The sequence below is a fragment of the Falco naumanni genome, chromosome 3 (assembly GCF_017639655.2).
Source record: "Falco naumanni isolate bFalNau1 chromosome 3, bFalNau1.pat, whole genome shotgun sequence".
NCBI lineage: Eukaryota > Metazoa > Chordata > Aves > Falconiformes > Falconidae > Falco > Falco naumanni.
The window spans coordinates 58,842,046-58,862,134 of record NC_054056.1 but is presented as its reverse complement, the minus strand read 5'-3'; the positions used below and the strand labels follow the sequence as shown (position 1 = coordinate 58,862,134).

Below are 20,089 nucleotides of genomic sequence, written 5' to 3'. Positions count from 1 at the left end.
TAGCCCAGGGGTGTTCTTCCCCCTCAGCATCACACAGACCCACTGCATTCAGTGAACATAGGAGGGATTCTCCAAGACATTTATAGTAGAAAATATTAGGCAATCCAAACGACTACCAGCTTTGCTATATGGAAATGCATATAGGTGAGAGTCTGTATACATTTGTAACACAATGCATAAATGGGAGGAAGTGTTAATGGAAAGTGACTGAAGGAGAAGGCAAGGGGTAGAAAAGAGGAAATTTCTAATAGGAAAAACATTCCTTCGTTTATTTTTTAAGAAGGTTTAGCCATAAACGCCCAGCTTTCTGGGAAAGGTACTAAGGTGAATAAAATGGGTGACTCATTTTTTGGAAGGAGCTGAATAAGGACTGAGGAATTAAATAACAATTGATACAATAGAGTATTAGTTTGTAAAAAACATTGTATATGCCATACAATGCAAGCCATTGAGAGCAATCTGTTTGGCTGTACTGTGTGTATTATTTTTGTTTATATTTTTTGTTACGTGAAACTGGGGCACAGTCATCTGAATTAGACACTTCTTAGGTAATCAGACAAAGTGAAATCACTTTTAAAGTACATAAACTAACAGTGATACAGGATTCCTGAATACAGGAACATGCAAATCTCTGCAGATGTGGATTGGAGAACATGTGTTACAGATTATAAAAAAACCCTTGTCATTACTCACATTATTGTGCATTGCACAATTCAGATGCCATTGAGAAATGAAAGGGGAACTCTCTTGTCCATGAAAATCTGGAAGCCATGTTACGGTGGAAGCTCCATCACTGTCTTGTATCTTGAACATAGTAAATACATCCATTTCTCTTTCTGGACAGTATGCATAGGAAGACGTGTAAAAATAAAATAAGTGTCATCAGTATTAGGTTGACGTCTTCTGAACAGCCACTTGAATCATGGTACATTCTTGCCTGTGTTGTATCTTGTGTGGAGAGTCAAGGTCTCAGGTATATTCTCGGACCCCTCCTTGCTTCAGTAACATTACGAGATTGCAGACAGGAATGATATTTATTCTGTATTTCAGTACCTCCTAGGAGAGCTAACTGAAAACACTTCCTGCCTTAACAGGGGTCACAGTATTAAGTAATTTGACCTAATTTAATAACAGAGAACGTATTTTCCCCACCAATCATCACATTTCCCCCAGTCCCCAGATAGTCCTCAGGAGCTGCAGTAACTGTTGTGTCCTCATCTGGGCCCGTTTTTAGGACTGCAGTCAAAACTTACCAATGTGTCTGTGAAGTGACATGGTTTACTTTGTATTTCTCTGGATTCAAAGGTTGTGGTGTTACCTGATAAAATGGTCTTATCTTGAGCCATTTGCTATGCAAACAATATTCCAAAGAAAAAACAAGAAGCTGCTATAGTAACATTTTTTTTGATTTTGTATTCCTCTATGTATGCAGCACTACGAACCTGGTGACACTGTGATTTTTAAAGATTCCTTAATATGAAAACCAACTAAGATAATTTTGAAATATTTATCATAATTCAGGAATTCTTTGAATTATCATTAAGAAGAACTAGACATTTAGAAAATCTCATTTGCACATACCCTTTACTTCTCATCTGCACTTGCCCATGATAATGACATTGTGCTTGACAAAAATTATAAGGTACATATTTAATGTATTTTTAATCATCTCCTCATGTAATTTCACAACTGAAAACGAGAGTGTCATTATCTGAGTCACCAGTGCGCCTTCCCCATACTTGATTAGGAAAATCTCTGCTAGTATATATAGAAGTCAGGGGGCGGTGGGGGCTCCCCCAAGGTCTGTCAGGGCAGGGCCTGGCAGCCATGGCCCATCTCACCATCCCAGCCAGCAGCAGGGCACTGGGGGGCCCCAGAGCCCATCTCACCATCCCAGCCAGCAGCAGGGCACTGGGGGGCCCCAGAGCCCATCTCACCATCCCAGCCAGCAGCAGGGCACTGGGGGGCCCCAGGGCCCATCTCACCATCCCAGCCAGCAGCCGGGCATTGGGGGGCCCCAGGGCCCATCTCACCATCCCAGCCAGCAGCAGGGCACTGGGGGGCCCCAGGGCAGCCCCAACCCCGGGCAGCGCGCACCTGCCTGGGGTGAGGTGATGGCCTGGGACGTGAGCCCACAGGGGAGCTTGGCGTGCCATAGTGGACCCTGCTTCGCCACTGCATTGAACTGGGAGAAATGCACGGCCTTCTCATGGCTCATGGAAACCTGTCCCTTAGAGGCTGTTCCTTCTCAGGAGCTGGAGTGAAGGTGTTCCCTGTCCACCACCTTGGCGGCTGTACGCATCTGTCATGGCGCTCTGTGTCCTCCTTTCTGTGGGATCTGACCCAAGTGACTCATGGGCTGGAGTCAAGATTGTGACTCGGTTGAGTTGTTGGCACTGACACAGGTCCCTGAGGGGGGAAGCGCTGGGCACGTGATGCTGGAAGGACGTTTCTGCAGAAGCTTTGTGGCTGGAGAAGGTGTCAGGCTGCTATGGCAGGGTTGTAAAGGAGGCTTTACACGAGTGCGGAGCAGGGGACACAATTCTCAAGTTTTGTTGAGAAGTTCTGGCATTTCAGTGCTATGTGGGCTTAAACGGGCAGATCATTGCTAGGTCAGGAAAAATAAGTGGGTGGAAGGGCAGAAAATGCAAACCTGTACCCTGATACTGCCTTGCGGTTTTACGGTAAGATGATAGATAGATTTCATGAAGGTAGCAATAAAAGAAGCTTTCCTGTATTGGTCTTTCCCTGTGGTGGCAAAACCGGCCATCTGAGTGAGTCTGTGATGGTCTTTGAGATCACCTTGGAGAGGCTTCTCCATTTGATATGAGTGCTGTGGTGGGAACTGTCCTCTCCTCTTTCTTGGAGAGACCTGCTCAGGGGAGCTGCTGGGCCCTGCTGCGAGGCTGCGGAGGCTCGCTGTATGGGCAGGACGGTGGCTGAGCCATAGCCAGTCTCCTGAACTTGGTGAAGACAGGAAAAAATTTCCTGTGTTGATGAAAACTCTTTTTATAATGCCCCTATGGACTCCAGGAAGAGACATTTCTGTTTCTTTTTGCACTGGAGACAGGTATACAAGGGGAAGAAAGATCACAGACAAAACCTGACCTCACTGACAAATCTCAAAATAAAGGAGTTCTTTCAGTTGTCCTCATGACGTCTAATGTAATTTTGGTCAGGCTATTAATTAAAGTAAGCTTAGTGAAATGTCCTAATGCCCTGAACTGGTGAACTGAACAGTGGATTTCACTACCTGTAAGAATATTGTGTTTGCTTCCTTCAGCTGCTGGCATAAATAGTAACTAGTTAAAGGGCATAGCTTCAGGCTTTGCCTTAAGAAGAAGATGAAAAGATAATTGCTGGATAAGCAAGAGAGCATGGAGGACTGCAAGAAGGTAGCAGCTCAGCAGATGAGACTGGTTTTGAACCAGTGACAATCTTCTTTCAGTCAGCCCAGTTTTAAGGCTGTAATCCCCCCTGGGCAGAGGAGCTCTCTCAGTCTCCATGTTGCCTGACTGACAGCGGGGTCCCCTGTCCTGTGCGAGGCAGTGGGCAGTGAGGCAGGCCTTTGACCGTGGCTTACAGCTCTGCTTCTTACTCTGCATAAGCTGATCCGCTTTCATTTTTGCTGGTATTCTGCTTGGCATTCTTTTTGTGAAGTGTATTTTGTTTTGTAAAGGCCTATTTATCCCTCCCTTCCCTGCACCAATGGAGGTTTATTAGATCCTGTGGCAGCCTGCCATCTTCCTTATTAACCAAGCTTTTTCCCAAATAAACATGTTCCTTGTATACACTGCCTCCTATTTATGATTTACTTCCCATTATAAAGCTACAATCTACAATATTAAAAATAATAGACAGATGTTTATCAGAGGTTGAACAGGGTTTTTTGTACTGACTCTGGTATTTGTGGTTTATATTTCTTTAATCTCTAGTGCAGTGCGCTTCCTCCCACCCTCCCCAATTTACTACTTTTGCCTCTTACTACCCATATAACAGGTGACTGCTCTCTAAACATAAGTTTCTTTCAGGCTGTTACATGTTGCCCTATGAACAGGAGTATGAAGAAGTAAGGAAGCCTTTGTGTGAGAAATTAGAAATCAGGCCTTTATTCTAGAGATCTAGATCCACCTGGAGGCAAAGAGATTTTCACGGTGTACAGAGATAATGCCAGCAGGGTATTTGATCACCCTCTGCTGGCTGTGCTGCCGGGGCTGCAACCAGTAGGCTGGATTTTGGGAGAGTGCCTTTCTTTACACTCTAGTTAAGTGATTTAGGATTTCATTTTGTGCATTTGGACTGTGTTACTACAGTTTAGCCACAACAGTTTGAGATCACTGGCTGCATATATAGCTTTTTTTTATTATTTGAATGGATGGAATAGAATTCCACCCCTGGGGCAGATAATCATCTCAGACCCGTTAAATAAGTAGCTGTGACATGCATCATAACAGCGGCCTAAACCACCATATTTTTTCAATATGACACTGTTGCTTTTTGTTTCCTTGGCCTGTGGTTGGACTTGCATTACAAAACCAAACAGCACTTAGCTATAATTAAAAATGCCCTACAGTAAGTGGGATGACAAAACAATGGGAATGCTGTTCATATGGATGAAATCAAGTGTAAATGACGTCTAAAAGAATTAAGTTGAATGCAGGGACAAAATTAACTTGTTGGGTAGGCACAGAAAGTGTAAAATAAGCCTACCCAGGACAGCATATCCTGCATTTCACAATAAAAAACTCCAAACAGAGGAATTTTTTGTATCATGAAGCAAATCCATCTTTTGCTGTTGCAGCTGAAACATAACCTTCAATTAACTATTTAAAATGCAGTCATATATTAATGGGTATTTGTATGTAGAGAGTTTACACTGCAAGCATCTTACCTTGAACATATGAACAATATACTTATTTATACTATTTGCATGCAGTTTATAAAAATAGGAAATGTTCATATTAGTGTTCTTAGTATTCCTCCTTTTTTTCAACATGGAATCATGTTTATGAAAACTTTATGTTGAAGAATCAGTATATTGTCAAGATAAATTTTAAAATTATGCTGCAGATATAATTGCAAACATATTAAGATGTAATTATAAGAAGGGCTGGGTTTTTTTCAACCTCCAGCTGTCATCTTGCTTCAGGTTTAGCTCTAGTCAGAGCCTTGCTGACCAACCTACTGATGTTTCACTAATTGCCACTTGAAAATGAAAAGGAAAACTGCCTAGCTTTGAAACATTATTCATGAAAAGGATCGTGCTGGCTTGTTTTCAGAACAGGAGCTTTCCCCCTCTTCTTGTCTAGACAGGCCAAGTACAAGACTTTGTACTGAAAAAGGCTCTCTGGTGTGTCATTAGGCACATTGGTCTAGTCTGGAGTGGTCTGGATTTCCCTGTTGGAGTGTTTTGAGGCCACTCCTAGTATTCTGGTACAGACCTCAGCAGGTTTATTTACCAACTTTCAGTTTGATGATACTGTTAATATTTCCTTTCTACTCTCTCCATCAGCCTGACTTTGATCTACCTTGCTTTACAAGGAAGGGTTCTCTTCTGGTTTGCTTAAAAGCACACTCTGTTTAAATGCATTTACTATGCAAACTACTTTAAGGTACTGAATTTTCATTTACAAGTAACAAATACCTGATGCTAAATAGGTTCTGTGTTCAGATGTATCTGTATTTTCATTGAATGATCTAATTTGTCCCACAATACATTTTTTCCTTTGAGTATTTCCTTCAGATTTCCACAGAATGTGATTATGCAGGCTAAGTTGTAAACTTTTGTGTCCTCCATTAGACATAAAATTTTGTTAGATTTACAAGTTGCTTTTGCACATGCACATGTTGTGGGTTGATCCTGGCCAGCAGCTAAGCACTTGCATGGCCGCTCACTCACCACCCCCTCCCACCCCACAGGACAGGGGAGAGAACAGGAAGAGTAACAGCAAAATTACACTTTTACTAAGTGAAGGAAAGAGGAAAAAAACTCAAGTCATTTAAAGGCAGTCACTCACCACCTCCCACAAGCAGACCGATGCCCAGCCAAGTCTCTGAACAATGGGAAGACAATTTTGATGTGGTCTGCTATCTAGGACAAAAAACACCCCACTCTTAAAGCACAAATCCTTCCTCTTGTTAATCCTCTTACGGTAATGTTAGTTAAAAACCAGAACTTTAACACTTTAATAGAGCTACTAAAGATGTAATACTTTGTTTGGTCTTTTGTCTGAAGACTGTATAATCTAGTGGCAAACAGAAACCCAGAGTTCTTAGCTGTAATTGCTTTTGAGGTGTCATCTTGCCCGAGCATTTATCAGCCATGGAGGAAGCGTGGAAAGCTTTACATTAACACTCAACACAAAGACACAGGAAAGAATTAAATAGTGTGGCCAAAGTAACACGTCAAATGTTCTAACTTCAAGCAATATAGCGTTTGATATTTGTCTTTCAAATAGAAGCAGTATGTCCTTTACCACTTTAATTTCACCCTGTTATATTCCTTATTTAAGGAACCTGGGAAGTTTGAACCCTTTCAAGGCGACTTTTCTAATCTTCTAAGGCAGCTTTGTTCTTTTCTTGTTCTAGTTTCTTACTTCATGAAGTTGCAGAAATTAGTATTAAAGTGTTGCTTTGTCAGATTGTTAATATTGAGGCCGATTTGTTTAGTCTCCTTTCCAAAAGTAACTGTTAATGACCTTCTTAGTTCCTTGGGTTTCAAAGGCTTACTCTGTTTGGTTATAATTTTTTTTATGCTCTATACTCAAAACAGAAAACTTAAGGCCTTAAATGTCTCTTCAGTTCTTTGTTGTAGCAGAGAAGGACAGGGTGATAAAGGAACGGAGAAAAATATTTTGTTTGTACAGTATTTTATTGTACAATTGGAATAGAGTACTGCAGGATTGGACTGAAAAAGCTTAAATCTTGAGGACATTTTTTAGGCAAACACTTACTGATTTTTAAGTGCAGTTTGACCAAATGAAATAGAAAGATAGATTTTTTCCACAGGAAATATTTTTTTTTTTCTTGCGCAGCATTTTACAGCTTTTATTTGTATTCCTAAGCAGCATTTTATATGTTATGCATGTGGATACATATATTTTTGCAGCAGCAGATTCTTGGTGGTATTAATACTCTTGATGAAAAGTGTTCAGAGTGAAGTCCACAAATCACTTTTACCTATAAGTAAATTTGCTAAGAAAATAATTTCATTCCATTTCCCATTTTATTTTTCCTCTCCTTTGCTATTACCATGCTTATGTTACACATCAGATACACGTGGGTAAATATCACATCTCAGTAACTGTTTCAGGGGCTTTTTTGAGTAAGAGATCCTGTTGTCTCAGTTCAGAGTTAAGTCCAAGTGCTGTTAAGATTAAAGGAAAGTCTCTTGTTGATACTGTTGAAGATGAACAAATGCTGTCCCTTTGCTGGGAAGGACCAGTAATCATCTCTCTGAAGCAGAATCAGCCAACCCAAACTGCAACCTTAGGGAAGTCCAGGGTTCAGGGAATGGCACTACTTTAATAACTACTTGTGAGTGTTTCTAATTCTGTCTGCTTTGCCTCTGCTTGTGAATGATAATCGCCAGGATTTGTCAACATGCTGGAAGTGTAATCATTAAATTATAATTTTTCTAGATTTAGTATGTCTTTTGTTCTATATGTGTAGTTTATTTAACTTTGGAACAAGCCTAGTGAGAAAGCTTTTTATAATTGCATGTGTATTTCTGTGAATGTTTCTTGATTATATCTCAAATACTTACTATTAAAGTATACTTGGTCTCACAGGAATTATTCTTGTGACGGAACTATATTTAGGGGAAACCATTCATTTTTTTGTAATGAACAAAATGTGAAAAATACAGCATGTCTGCATATAGCATTCATATACTTTATAGAGGTTTTAGAAGTTTACTGACTTTGTGAAGCAAACTGGCTTGTGGGAGTTCAATGTACAGACACGGAATGCTTGATTAATTAGTTGGGAGACTGGGAAATTTGCTTTGGAAAGGTAGTTAAGGAATAATCGTCTGTGTCTGGACAGGATTGTTCCTGGTTACAAACTATAATGTTGCATTACACCTGATGCTGTTTTATACTGTGCAAGACTTTTTTTTAATGTGGGACAATTATTATTTTTATTCATAGTTCTGTCTTGACCCAAGTATGCAAGGTGCCACACAGACATGTATGAGAATATGGTCTTTGTTCGAAGTGAACTGTAATCAACATGAACTACAAAAAAAAATAAATTGTCTGTTTATTAAGAAGACAAAGTTGAATTTCCCCAAATGGCAAATCTGGTTTACCAGTGGGTTGATTATGGTGATCTGCAATGTGTCATGTATGTATTTGTATGTGCAGTGCTACAAATAATACATATAATATTTTGGTGTTGAAATGCTAAAGACCCATCCACCATGATAGCATCTACTTGAAAAATACTGCCTTTAATGTCAGTCATTCTAGCAGTGAAGAAAGTAAGCATCCGTTTCCTCACAAATTTTTGTTTTGGTTTCTTTTTGCCTTTCAGAGTGCAAATTCACCTGCGCCAGTGGTAAATGCTTGTATCTTGGTTCATTGATTTGTAACCAACAGAATGACTGTGGGGATAACAGTGATGAAGAGAACTGTCTGCTTGTAACAGAGCATCCACCTCCAGGCATCTTTAGCTGTAAGTACTGGCTCTTTGTGTGCATCCGTGTGTGTATATATGTCGAATACTTCTGTTTAGCTCAGAAATCAGTCTGTTTGGAGACTTGGTCTGCAGTGTGATACCTAGGGAGGATGAGATGAAGAAATACCATTTTTCTCTTAACCAGCAGTGAAGGGAGTTTGTGCTCCAGACGTTAAGTTTGTAATTGTACAGATCATGTGTGGCTTCTGAGAAAGAAGCGTAAATATCTAAATGATTAAATAATTTGTTCTCCAAGGTTCTAAAAAATATTTTATGGTTTGTCTGTGTGACAGTCTTTATATGCTATTAAGACTATTAAGAAAGTTGTAATCTTTTCAGTTATCATTCCTGTTAATCAAATATATTTTATTAGTGCTGAGATGAACATCATTTGGTAGGTCACTGAGCTTTTGTATGTATATATTTAAAACAGCTTAATTGCTATTCTTTGGGGCATGAATTTCTCACAGAGTACCAGAGTTTATCACCAGAATTGCTCTCTTAGTAATTTTCCCTCAGTGTTGTACACTGAAACCAAACTTTGATTTTTGTGTTTGTATGTTCTACAGTAATTTATTTTTAAACCACAGTTCAGCTTTCTGGATGGGGGAGAAATTTTCCAATAATCCTTCTGGTGTACAAGTATGACAGAAGTGCCATTATACTACTTACTGCTTTCCAAATGGTTTGGCTCTGCCAATACTGACATCCCTCAGCATGCTATTTCACCTCTGGTTGTGACTGTGGCTTAGGAATATCTGTGTTGTTATGTTGTTATTAATAATAGGGTTTATATTAAACAGTTTGTATCTGTAATTTTTGTAACGAACGCATGTGCCACTAAGCAGGATAGAATCACGGAGTGGGTTCGTAATAGAAGACGAAATCTGGTGGTGAATACGCCTTTCCTCCTCTGCCCTCTCACGTCCAAATTAACATGTTTCTAAATGTACTGTAAAAGTTTTTAAATCTTGTACTTCGCAGTACTTTGGTATGTCTGCAGTGATTTCAGAGGTTTTGAAATAACAATGGCCTACATAGGCTTTTATGTTACTTAATTTTATTTTTCTTCTGATTTGTTGGGTTTGTTTTTTGTTTTTGGGGTTTTTTTTTGAGTGGAACTCTTTCCAAAGCCCCAGGACTAGCCATACATAGCCTTTGGTGAGGGGTCCAGACATGTATTTCCCCATGAACTTAGGCTAATATTGGCTTTTGAGTTGTAAAAAAGTTATACCTTACTATTTGTTTGCAAGACATGTAAGCATATCTTTAAAGTTCAAATAGAGGAATTTTTTGATGGGAACACTGTACAGCTCTTCTCTTAAACCAGGCCAGCACAGCTGTTTGTCCGAAAGGAGCCATGTGGTAGCATGTGGTAGCAGATGGAAAGACGGACTTTGGTGACAAGCAGTTGGAACACTGCAGGTGGTGGCCCTGCGTGGCTGCAGTGTGATGGTGGCACCCTGTAAGTTCCTAGGTGGAGGTCCTGGGTGGACTTCCCAAAGCCTCTTTCAACTTGGGGCCTGATATCCAGGGCACCGGTGGTTTTTCAGTACCCCTCTGTGCTGGGGCAGCTGTGCAGTAATCGCAGCAGCGTGTTGGCACCATGTGCTGGCCGCCTCCTCAAAAGGCTTTTGGACTGTAGAAATTGTTACGTGCTTGATCCAGGATCTGCAGATTTCCTGGTCTTCCCCTAAGTCACATCTGTCCCCTTCGGCATTGCAGCAGGTCACGAACATGAAGACAGGCATGCCTGAAAGGGAGTGGTGCCAGTTAGCTGGCTGGTCATCCCCCTCACCTCCAGCAGCGTCACGTTTATCTGGACCAAACCCAACAAACTGTGTCTCTAAAAAACCTTCAGCAGCAGGTTTCCTCCTGCTTGCACAGGAACTTCGACTTGTGCGTTTCATGATCCTGTCTCTGTAAAGTCATGCAGGTCAACGTGGCAGCATTTCTCTTTCTTTCCAGTGGATTTGGAGAGGAATAGTTTGCTTCCTTCTCAAATCAGCCTTTTACAAATATGAAGACTGTTACTACCCATCTGTCAGTTACCCTCTGGGAGGTAAAAAAAACCCCAAAAAATAAACTCAAGTTCCTTCACAATAATTATGTTTCCTCAAATCTGTTATACTTGTTCATTTCCTCTGATTCCTTCTAAAATACGGTGTCCAATAGTCCTGCTACTTCAGTCCTCCCCAGTGGTGAGCAAAGAAGAATTATTAGGTAAACAGTCTTATTAAGTCACTCAAGAACTATATTTGCTGGTTTTGGAACAGCATTTCAAATGAGGAGTTTGTAGAGGAAATACTTGATTTATTGCTAGGAGCATTTGGAAGTGCTTAACCTTTTGCTTACCTTGTAGCAGAGAGCCATTCATTATTTGTTGCATTTGGGGATATTGATAGTGACTGTACTTTTTAATTGCAATAGGGACTGTGTGACAAGTGCTGTTTATTTATTTTAAATAAAAAAACCCAAAACCCAGTGAAACAGGGTCCTAATGGGTGAAACAAAGAGGAAAAATATCGAAGCCAGATGGAAAAATAATATAACCGTAAAACAATATTTAAACCAAATTAGGATTAGTGATGTTTGTCATGTCCTGGCTATTAAACAGGCTGCTACATGGTATAAATCAGTGCCAGTTGGTTATAGGAAAGAGCATTATTATGGATGTGGCAGTTGGTTGTGTCGGCTTATTCCAGCCCTGAAAAAATGTGGAATACTTGTTGAAGTGAGGTCCCCGGGCCTTCGAGGGATGACATGTTGAATTAAGAAACCTGTGCATGCTTTTGCTCAATGATTTTAATGGGAATCCCTACCAGCATATATGTGCTTGAAATGTCCCAGCTAACGAGGCTACCTCCCCACACAGAAGTACATACATTCATTGGCATTGGATCAGTGACAAGACATAATACAGCTCAATAAGAAGAAAATGAGTTTAAAACAAAAATCGTTTGAGGAATTTTAAAGCAGGAATTTCTGGTCAGTGTTACGTATCAGCTCTATTCTTGCGTCTTCTTGCTTGTGCACAGCTCCTGAATGGGGAAGAAACTGTTGGAAGGAGCCACACATTAAGTGTGTGCTGGTCTGCATCTGAGCAGGGTGGCCTGTTTCTCCCTGGGACTGCTCTTGTATTTACCTAGAGCACATTGGCACTCCTTTGGTATCCCTTCCCTTCTGCTGTTTCTTCAAAGAATCCCTTTCTCATACTGTATTGAAACCTTCTATCTTCCCATGGTGGAAACAATATTCATCTCATTTCACAGTAACACATAGACTGCCCCAAACGATGTCTAAATAAATAAATTTTCATATGGAAGTTCTGCTTTCATTTGTTTAAGCAGTATATGCCATGTTAGCGGTAGCCCATATTTCCAAGCTACTGAAGCATTTCTCATTTGTGCTCTTGCCAGCAGCCAAATCCAGAATGTCTCATTGGAGCTTATTGTTTAGTTAAGTTGCATGAGCAGTGGTATAGAAAGATATTTTTTGTGGGTGACCTGCTCCCTGGATCTCATGATTATAGCAGACGCTCTCTCATTGTGTTTGAGTTTAAATCTCCCAGACCTGGTGTTTCTCTCTCCTTGCTATTGTTATCTGGCACCAGTGTGAAGTCTGTTAATTCAGTCTTCTAAATGTTGCTGTTGAAGTCAATAAGATGTCTCACATTTACAAAGTTAAAAAACCCATGTATTTCTGCAGCCCTTTGGTTTTATTAATTTTCCTCTGCTGACTTGTAGGGAGGTTTCCTTATGCTGTTACATGGGCAGTTCAGTCTGTATAGCACACAGAAGATGGAGGGCCGCGGGGGGAAATCTGCAGCAGCTCCAAGGTGTGTTAGAGTCTGATTTTAGACAACACAAGCTGCAGTCCAGCAAGTTGCTGGAAATACATCCTAAGGCATTTAAGCCAAACATGTTAAGGTAACAGCTTGCTTGGTTTGCATTGGGATTTTTAACACGGGTTTGGTGATGCATGTCGAAGCGCAGCTCGCCCTCCTCAGTGAGGATGCTCCAGTGTTACTGCACGTTTCCCCACAGGTAGTCTGGTGCAAAGTAGCCCTTGTCACCTTCTGGTAGGTCTACTTTCTGTTCTTATTTTCATCAGCTATAAAGACTTATTGATTGAGATAATGGTGGTAACTGTTCTTTTAACACCACTTGGAGGTCCAGGGTGTATTTAACAGCAAAAGCCACAGTGGGAAAAATGAGACGAAGGGTAGGATTTTAAACATTGCAGACTTGGCCTTGGCAGCAGCTTGCTGTTCCACGTGACCTGCAAAATTTGGACTCTGAGGAATTGAAACAATGTGCCTGCTTCTAGCAGGACACAGTTCATTTGTTCGAGCATTTCCCTTTGTTTCACAACAAATGATCATACTGCCTTGTCCTGCTAAAAGTAAATTAGATTTTGAAATGGGAAGCATGTCTGTTTGCAGCATCTGAGTTGTCTAATTGAGAAGGGTTGCAGTGATGGAGATTTTAGTTCTTTAATTGTTTGGTAGAAAACAGTACAGGTAGCTAGCTCTGCTGTGATCTGTATATGTTTGTGGGCATATGAAACACAAATATTGACATGCATGAGAATTTGAAGAATAAAGGAGAGCAAATCCTTCTTGTCATGTGAAAACTGTCTACATCAAATTTCAAGTTGTCAGCATTGATGGAGGTGATGTGTCATGGCTGTTTTGGCATAGAATAGTTTGCTGTGGGAGTTCATTTTCCTCTGCAAGGTAAAAAAACCCCAAACAAATCAAATATATAGCTCTCCCTTTCACCACCCCCACCTACTTCTGTCAGCTCTGAGCCTTGTAGGGATCTACAGGGGGTTGGAGAATGATTCTGTTTTAAAAACAAAAAGCTCAATCAAAGGAAAATATTTTGTTTAAAGAGACCTTTGGCATCCCCCTCTGACTGTGACACTGAATTTGCGCAGATAAAAACAACCGCTTAGATTTACATTTTGATTGTGCTTCTGCTTTCATGTATGCCAGGCTGTCCCACTTCAGGTGAAATTTATCCATTTCTTTAAATATTTAGCAGTCTAGCGTTGATGTTAATGAAAGTCTGGCACTGCTATTTTGAGCATTGCAACAATGATAGTAATTTTCAGTGTCAGATTACTGCTTCTTGGAGGAAAAGGGAGATGGGAGGAGGGAAGAGCAGGGGGGGTGGTGGAAATTGTTTCGGGTCTAATAGAGTTTGTCATCAGCCTGGCTGTGCCAGACAGATGGATCATGAATACTGTCTAGACGCTCTCTGCCTGAGTGGAGCTGTGGTCTCTAAGGACAAGCAATGAGACGCCGGCTTAAGTGACTGGGGAAAGTCAGGACATGCTCCCCTCTATAATCAGATGGCGATCTGGGCTGATCCTGCCCTGCCGGGTGGGGGGAGAGGCCCCGCTGGTGCTGGGAGCTGGTCAATACTGATCTCAGTTGAAACTTGGCTATTACGGGGCTTTAGAGGGGAGAGGACAGGGATGGTGTTACGACGCTATTGATTTCAGCTGCATCTGCCCAGGGACTGCCGGGTGATTTGGCTGGGAGTATAGATCTCGGGAGGGGGTGGATTGGGAGAGCCATCATCTGGCCATCAAGTACATGTGTAAAACTGCGTGGTCATCTGTATTTATTGATTGGTTTAGTCACAGTATACCCTTGAAAATGCTTAGTTACTTGCTAACTTTTTCTTGATTTGGCCCACTTGTTCAGAGGGTTTCAGCTCTGCTCCCTACCTGGGGCTCCATATGTGTTAATGATTGGACTCGGTGATCTTAAAGGTCTTTTCCAACCTAAACAACTCCATGATTCTATGTCCCTGGCTGTTAAGATGAGGTTACATGAGGCTGCCTGCAGTTTGGAAAGGGGAAGCTGTGTTAACAAGGTGAGACCTGTAGCCTAGGGCAGATCTTGTGCTTTTTAGTGGTCTTCTCATGCTGTTACTTGTCCTTTCCCTGTCACTAAGCACAATTAGTGATTAGGAAATAGAAAATTCTGATGTAGACAGAATGATAAATATTTTTTGACTGGTGGAGTTATCCTAAAAACTTAATTTGGTACATATGCTAACTTACTTAAAAAGCAAGAGGTTCTCTGGGTTTTGTGTTACAGAACAAGCCATGGCATTCTGGATTTTAGTTCTGTGTATATATAACTAAATACTGGGTGGGTTTTATTTAGGAAATCCAGTTGTCTTTCAGCCTATAGTGAAGTCTGGTTTCTTAAAGTGCTGTAAGCAGGTTCTGTGCTTTGTTTTGAAATAATTTAATCTTTACATATTTTTGAAGCACAGCATGGAACATTAGCAGTTTATAGGAGCATGAAAATTTGGAAAAAAAGAAGGTAAATTTTCTGTTTTTCTTTAATATTTTGTACTTATTTTTAAAAATACTGCCTTTCCTGGTGTTTAATGAATGAAGTAGAATGCTGGTCCCATGAACTCTGTAATAAAACTGCAGTGGAATTCAGTAACGCTAGAGTTTACCCCTTCTTCATTTGAAGCCTTACAGTATTAACAGCTCGGACAAGCCAGACACACATGTATGTGGCCAATAACAACCATGAAATATGCTGGTACAACGTCAGGTATTTGCATCTGCTTACAAACAGGGCTGAACTCTGCTCCTGCTAAGGAATTTCCATTTCACAAAGTTTCCAGCTGAACATTAATCGTATTTTTACAGTTAATGAGAAAAGACATAAAAGCTCATAGTTCCCTGCAGATGAAAATGTGGGAATTTCAATAGCTCTGAAATGCTATATCATTCATTGACAAAGTGTGTTAAGTCAGTTGTATCACCTTTAATCAAGATCAAGATACAACATTTGTTAGAACTGTTTTTGTTCTTCATACACATTTCATTCATCCCTCCTTCAATTCCTGTTAGCTTTTAGAAACTTCATCTAGTACTAATTAGTACAATTATACCTGGTATTGTTTTTGCTTTCTCCTGTTTCCTTTTTCTGCTACTGGTTTCTTACAGAAGCAAAAGAGAATTTCAAGTGCTCAGAGTGTACAGTGTATTAAAATCTTTCATTCAAAGACTGATTTTTATGTATCTGAGAGAATGCCTAAACTTCAGGCTGGAAATCTCCAAAGCAGTAGTGCCAGGCATGATGTGACTTTCTGTCTTGGAGGTATGCTGTCTCTCTGCAAGAGACAGGAGCTCCTTGTGGACTGCTGTGAAGAAGGGAGATGGCCTCCCATAGGCTCTGAGGGCACCATTTCTCACACTGTCTTCTCCATCAGAAGTGCATGGTAGCAAAAATATTTCATAAGTGCAGGCCTAAAACTAAAGTACAAAACCCACAACACAGTATCCTACCGCAGGCACAATTCTCGCCCTGGAGAGACGACGAGAATAAACTGTAAGGCAATTATTTTCAGACATTATTTCAAGTAGAACTAGTAGGTGCTTAAACACCAGAACAGAAATCATACAGAGTGGAACTGAGCAACTTTTGTTGATGTTATTTTTCAGTCCACATTAGTAAGTATTGTTCATTGCTGTCCTTCCTCTCTACTTTTTCATTTGCAGGGGTCGCACTGTACAGTGCACTACGAGCTGCCTGGCTAAATCACTGTAAGTTTTAGCTGCAGCTCTGAAATCCTGTGTGAGTTTTAAAGCCGCTGGTGTCCCTGTCATTCATGCAGTTCACATTGATTGTCACTGGTAAATGCCCATTAGGAGCACTCCAATTGTGCTGTGTTTGCACTTGACTAATACAAGCCTACAGGAGCAGTCACAAACTTTCTTCTGTACAGCATTGGAAGCTGTTCAGGTGCTTTGGTAGCATGAAGGTTACTTATATTTTCATATGCTTTAAAGTGTTTCAGAGAATGTGCTTTTAGGCAGCTTCTTTTTAAAACAAAAAATAATTAAAAAAAACCCTCTCACAACAAAGGGACCTGGAGTCAAACTAGACCACCTTCCATCTCTAGGAATGCTGCAGACGTGTGATCTTTGATTGCTTTTCATTTGGCAGATACATATCTGACCCTTTATCTCCAGAAACTCTTCATCTCCCTGATGAAATGAAGCACCTTAATTTTTCTGAATCAGACTCATCTCCTCCTTCTGTTTTAAAGTAACATCTGAGATAAAGGTGAATTGGGAGTTTGCTTGTATGTCCTGGGAATAAATGCACACTGAATATTTTCTGTCAGAAGTTTCTGTGTAGCTTAACCTAGAGCATCATGTTCATACTCAAAGATATTCATGCATTTCAGTTATCTCTATGGCCGGTATTGTGTGTGAAATTACGTTTTACATATCATGTAGTGTTTAACCAAAGCATGTTGCTTTGGCCATTAGTGTGCAGCTATTTTTCTCAAACTGGGAAGTGTGAGAAACCCTGTTTTCTCCACAGTTTTGCAAGTGCTTGAAACTGGTGTAAGCCAGTGTTGCCCCTTGTAGTTGCTCCCTCATTTGTCCATGTGCAAATGTTTGTGTAGCCACACAGGAGTTCGGTTGGAGACCTCATCTGGTTCTGATGAAACTTCCACTTTGTTGTGGCTGGTGTCATGTCTTTGATTCTATTCTAAGCAAAACTGTGCAAACTCTTATGCTGGCACAAAGAAGAGGGCAGTACAAGTGGTTCCATTTAGTGGTGCTTTATCCTTGACTGGTTTAAGGTTTCCATGAAACAGTAGTGTTGTTAAATTCCTTAGTCCTTGCCTCACTAAAGCATATACTGAAAGGAGAGTTTGGGAATTAAGAGCTAATTGTAGTTTTCCCTCTTCTCCCCCATTCTGAAAGTCTCATCATTTGTCACTTTTTGTTACAGAGAAATGAAACATCAGAAGGGGGTCTCTCATGCCCGTTCATGGGCTTGGGTTCATTAAGAATGAACCCATGCTAGTAGATGCTAAATGCTTAACATCTCAATAACAAAGTCCAGTTTGGCTTAAGACATGAGGCTTTATTGGAATAATGTTAGCTAGTTAAATGGGTTCATAGGAACAGCTGTCTTGGGTTGTATCAAAGGCCCAGCTAGCCCAATACTGAATCTGGCACTGGCCAGTTGCAGATGCTAAGTGAAAGAGTATAAGCAAATAAAACAGTTGTGCTTTTCCCAGTAAACCAGGTTCCTTGGAGGAATGCTACACTGCTCTGCATAAGGAGCATGGGATTTCTGTCCTCCTGAGAGAATTCAACATTTAGAAAGGGAAGGAAGTGAGGTAAAGAGCAAATGTCTCTTTTCAGAAGTGTAAGAATGAGAGAAGAGCCTTCCAACCCTTTGCTAGCCAATAGATGTGTGGGCGCATTGGTTTCTTCAATATTCATCACGTGCTTTTCATGTTGAGGCACTTTGAATGTAGGATGCAAACTTGAAAGTGCTGAACTCATGTCAACCCGAAAGACTATTTACCTGGTCTTTTCACTTATGTTGCAAGGAACATTTTTTTTTTTCCTCATCAAATATTTTGAATTTTGAAAATTTCAAATTTGAGAAATATATTTCTCAATATCTCAAAATATTTCTCAAAGCTTACTGGTTTTTCTGATGGGTGGTGAGGTTCTTTCGGACAGGATTTGTGGACTGTGTGACAGCTTTATATTTAATGGTGAACCATGTTCATCTTGTGATGAGAGTAGGCTTATATTTGGCTTCGATGTTACAAAACCCAAACGCATTCACAAAACCTGTTGCAGGTAGAAAACAGTTGTCATCTGGGACTGTGTGGCGTACAGGCATCAGATACTGTGGGAGTGCATATGTGTATATTCCAGCAGGCTAGCACTCATTTTTTGTTTTATTTACATGCATGTTGTATGCAAATGTAAGGAGTGAATACTAACCAGTTGGCATTTAGGAAAAATAGCAGCCGCATAGGAAGATCTGTACCTCAGCTCCTATGAAATCATAAATGGGGATTTCTGTCTCAGTTTAAAAATACCCACTCTTTTAATTAAAGATTTAGGGTTGAAATCAAGGCTAAAATATTTTTTCATTGTCTGTTTAGTCCATAAATGAAACAGTTGACCAACTGTTGATACTGAGCCACTGTTAAGAGCTAAAAGAAAACAGATCAGGAGAGTGAGTTGTTAAAGTCATTGCATTTTGATATGATAAGTGAGTTTTCTCTAAGTTAGCAATACTATCAAAGAGGCTAGAGTGGTATGTAGCACAGCATTAGTCCAACCATACGTGATAAGATCACAGCTCTATTTTCTTTCCAGCAGTATTGCTACACTGGTGGCTTCCTCTTTCTTTCTCAGATTTCTCCTTCTTTCCTTCTGTTTCAGTATTGCTGTGTAATAGCTTCATAAAAGTTAGACAGATTAAGGACCTGGGGGTTGTAGAGATAATAATGACGCACTATGTGAATATGAGTCTGGCACCTAGTAGCACCTTGGTAGAAATAGGAAGCTGTGATCACAGTATTAAAATATGCTAACAAGCTGAAGGAGCTAATGGCTTGAATTTTTACAGTGCAGATGTTCAGTCCAGCACTTGTGCTGAATACAATAACAAATGTGTGAGGGCTGATGGTGATATTACTGTGTTCTTGGCAGCACAGTCCTCCAAAACTATCTTTCTTTCTTTGATATTTTACCAAGATTTAGAATGTTCTTTTTTGTGATCTAAGATAACGAATGTGTGTATAAACAAATTGTTATGGCTAAGGCTGGTTAGGCAAGGGTTGTCTTTATTCAAACGGGGTTCTGTAAGAATGGGTGTACCCCTGTGTGTCGCGGTGGGGATCAGTATCGCGGTTCTTGGATAGTTCATGCTCTGCATCTCCTACTGAATTTCAGATAATTTTATTGTTGTTGATTTCAAAACCTAGCCCATCTGGCCAGAATAAACCATCTGGTTTGAGAAACTGTAGAGCCACGGTCTGATGTAAGGGTCATCTCCCTGTGCTTTCCAGAGGAGAGTCAGTCAGTAGTCTCCTGGAGAAACAGTCACAGGGGCCTGTATTCCACTCCAGTACCTCAGCCTGGCCACCCACCTCATGGTATTTCACATATTCGGGTCTCTTCCCTCATGTTCCATGCTTTGCAGCTAATGCCCAAAGTGAATATTGCTATGTTGCAGAACCTTTCAACTGTTTCAGTAGCAAATGATCTTGACTTCTTTCCAGCAGACTCTGATATTCCTGAAGAAATTACCATGTGTACCAGTCAAAGATTTCCTAGACTTTGTTGGGAATCATTATGTTGCAAACCTGAAACCTGCCTTTTTTTTTTTTTTTTTTTCCCCTCCCTGGCAAAGGTGCTGGCTTGTTTGTTTCAATTACCAGGATGAAAGGTGCATGTGGCTTTTGTTTGTAATAAGCTGCAGCTCTCACTGTGAATACCTGTCACTTCTGATAGCCTATTACAATGCACATGATCAGTCAGCTGGCTGTGAGTATTTGGGGCTGGCGGTGCTCCTCCGCAGTTGCATTTACTATAC

At 40.5% G+C, this 20,089-nt stretch overlaps 1 protein-coding gene across 3 annotated transcripts in view; it reads left to right on the top strand.

Moving 5' to 3' along the window:
* The window catches only part of LDLRAD4 (low density lipoprotein receptor class A domain containing 4), a 242,234-nt gene that overhangs the window by 88,362 nt on the left and 133,783 nt on the right, over window positions 1-20,089 (top strand). For all 3 annotated transcript variants that reach the window (XM_040585653.1, XM_040585651.1, XM_040585656.1), the window contains one exon: window positions 8,536-8,676. In XM_040585653.1, coding sequence (XP_040441587.1) covers window positions 8,536-8,676 — 141 coding nt within the window. Of the gene's footprint in view, window positions 1-8,535; window positions 8,677-20,089 lie in introns of those variants that run through there.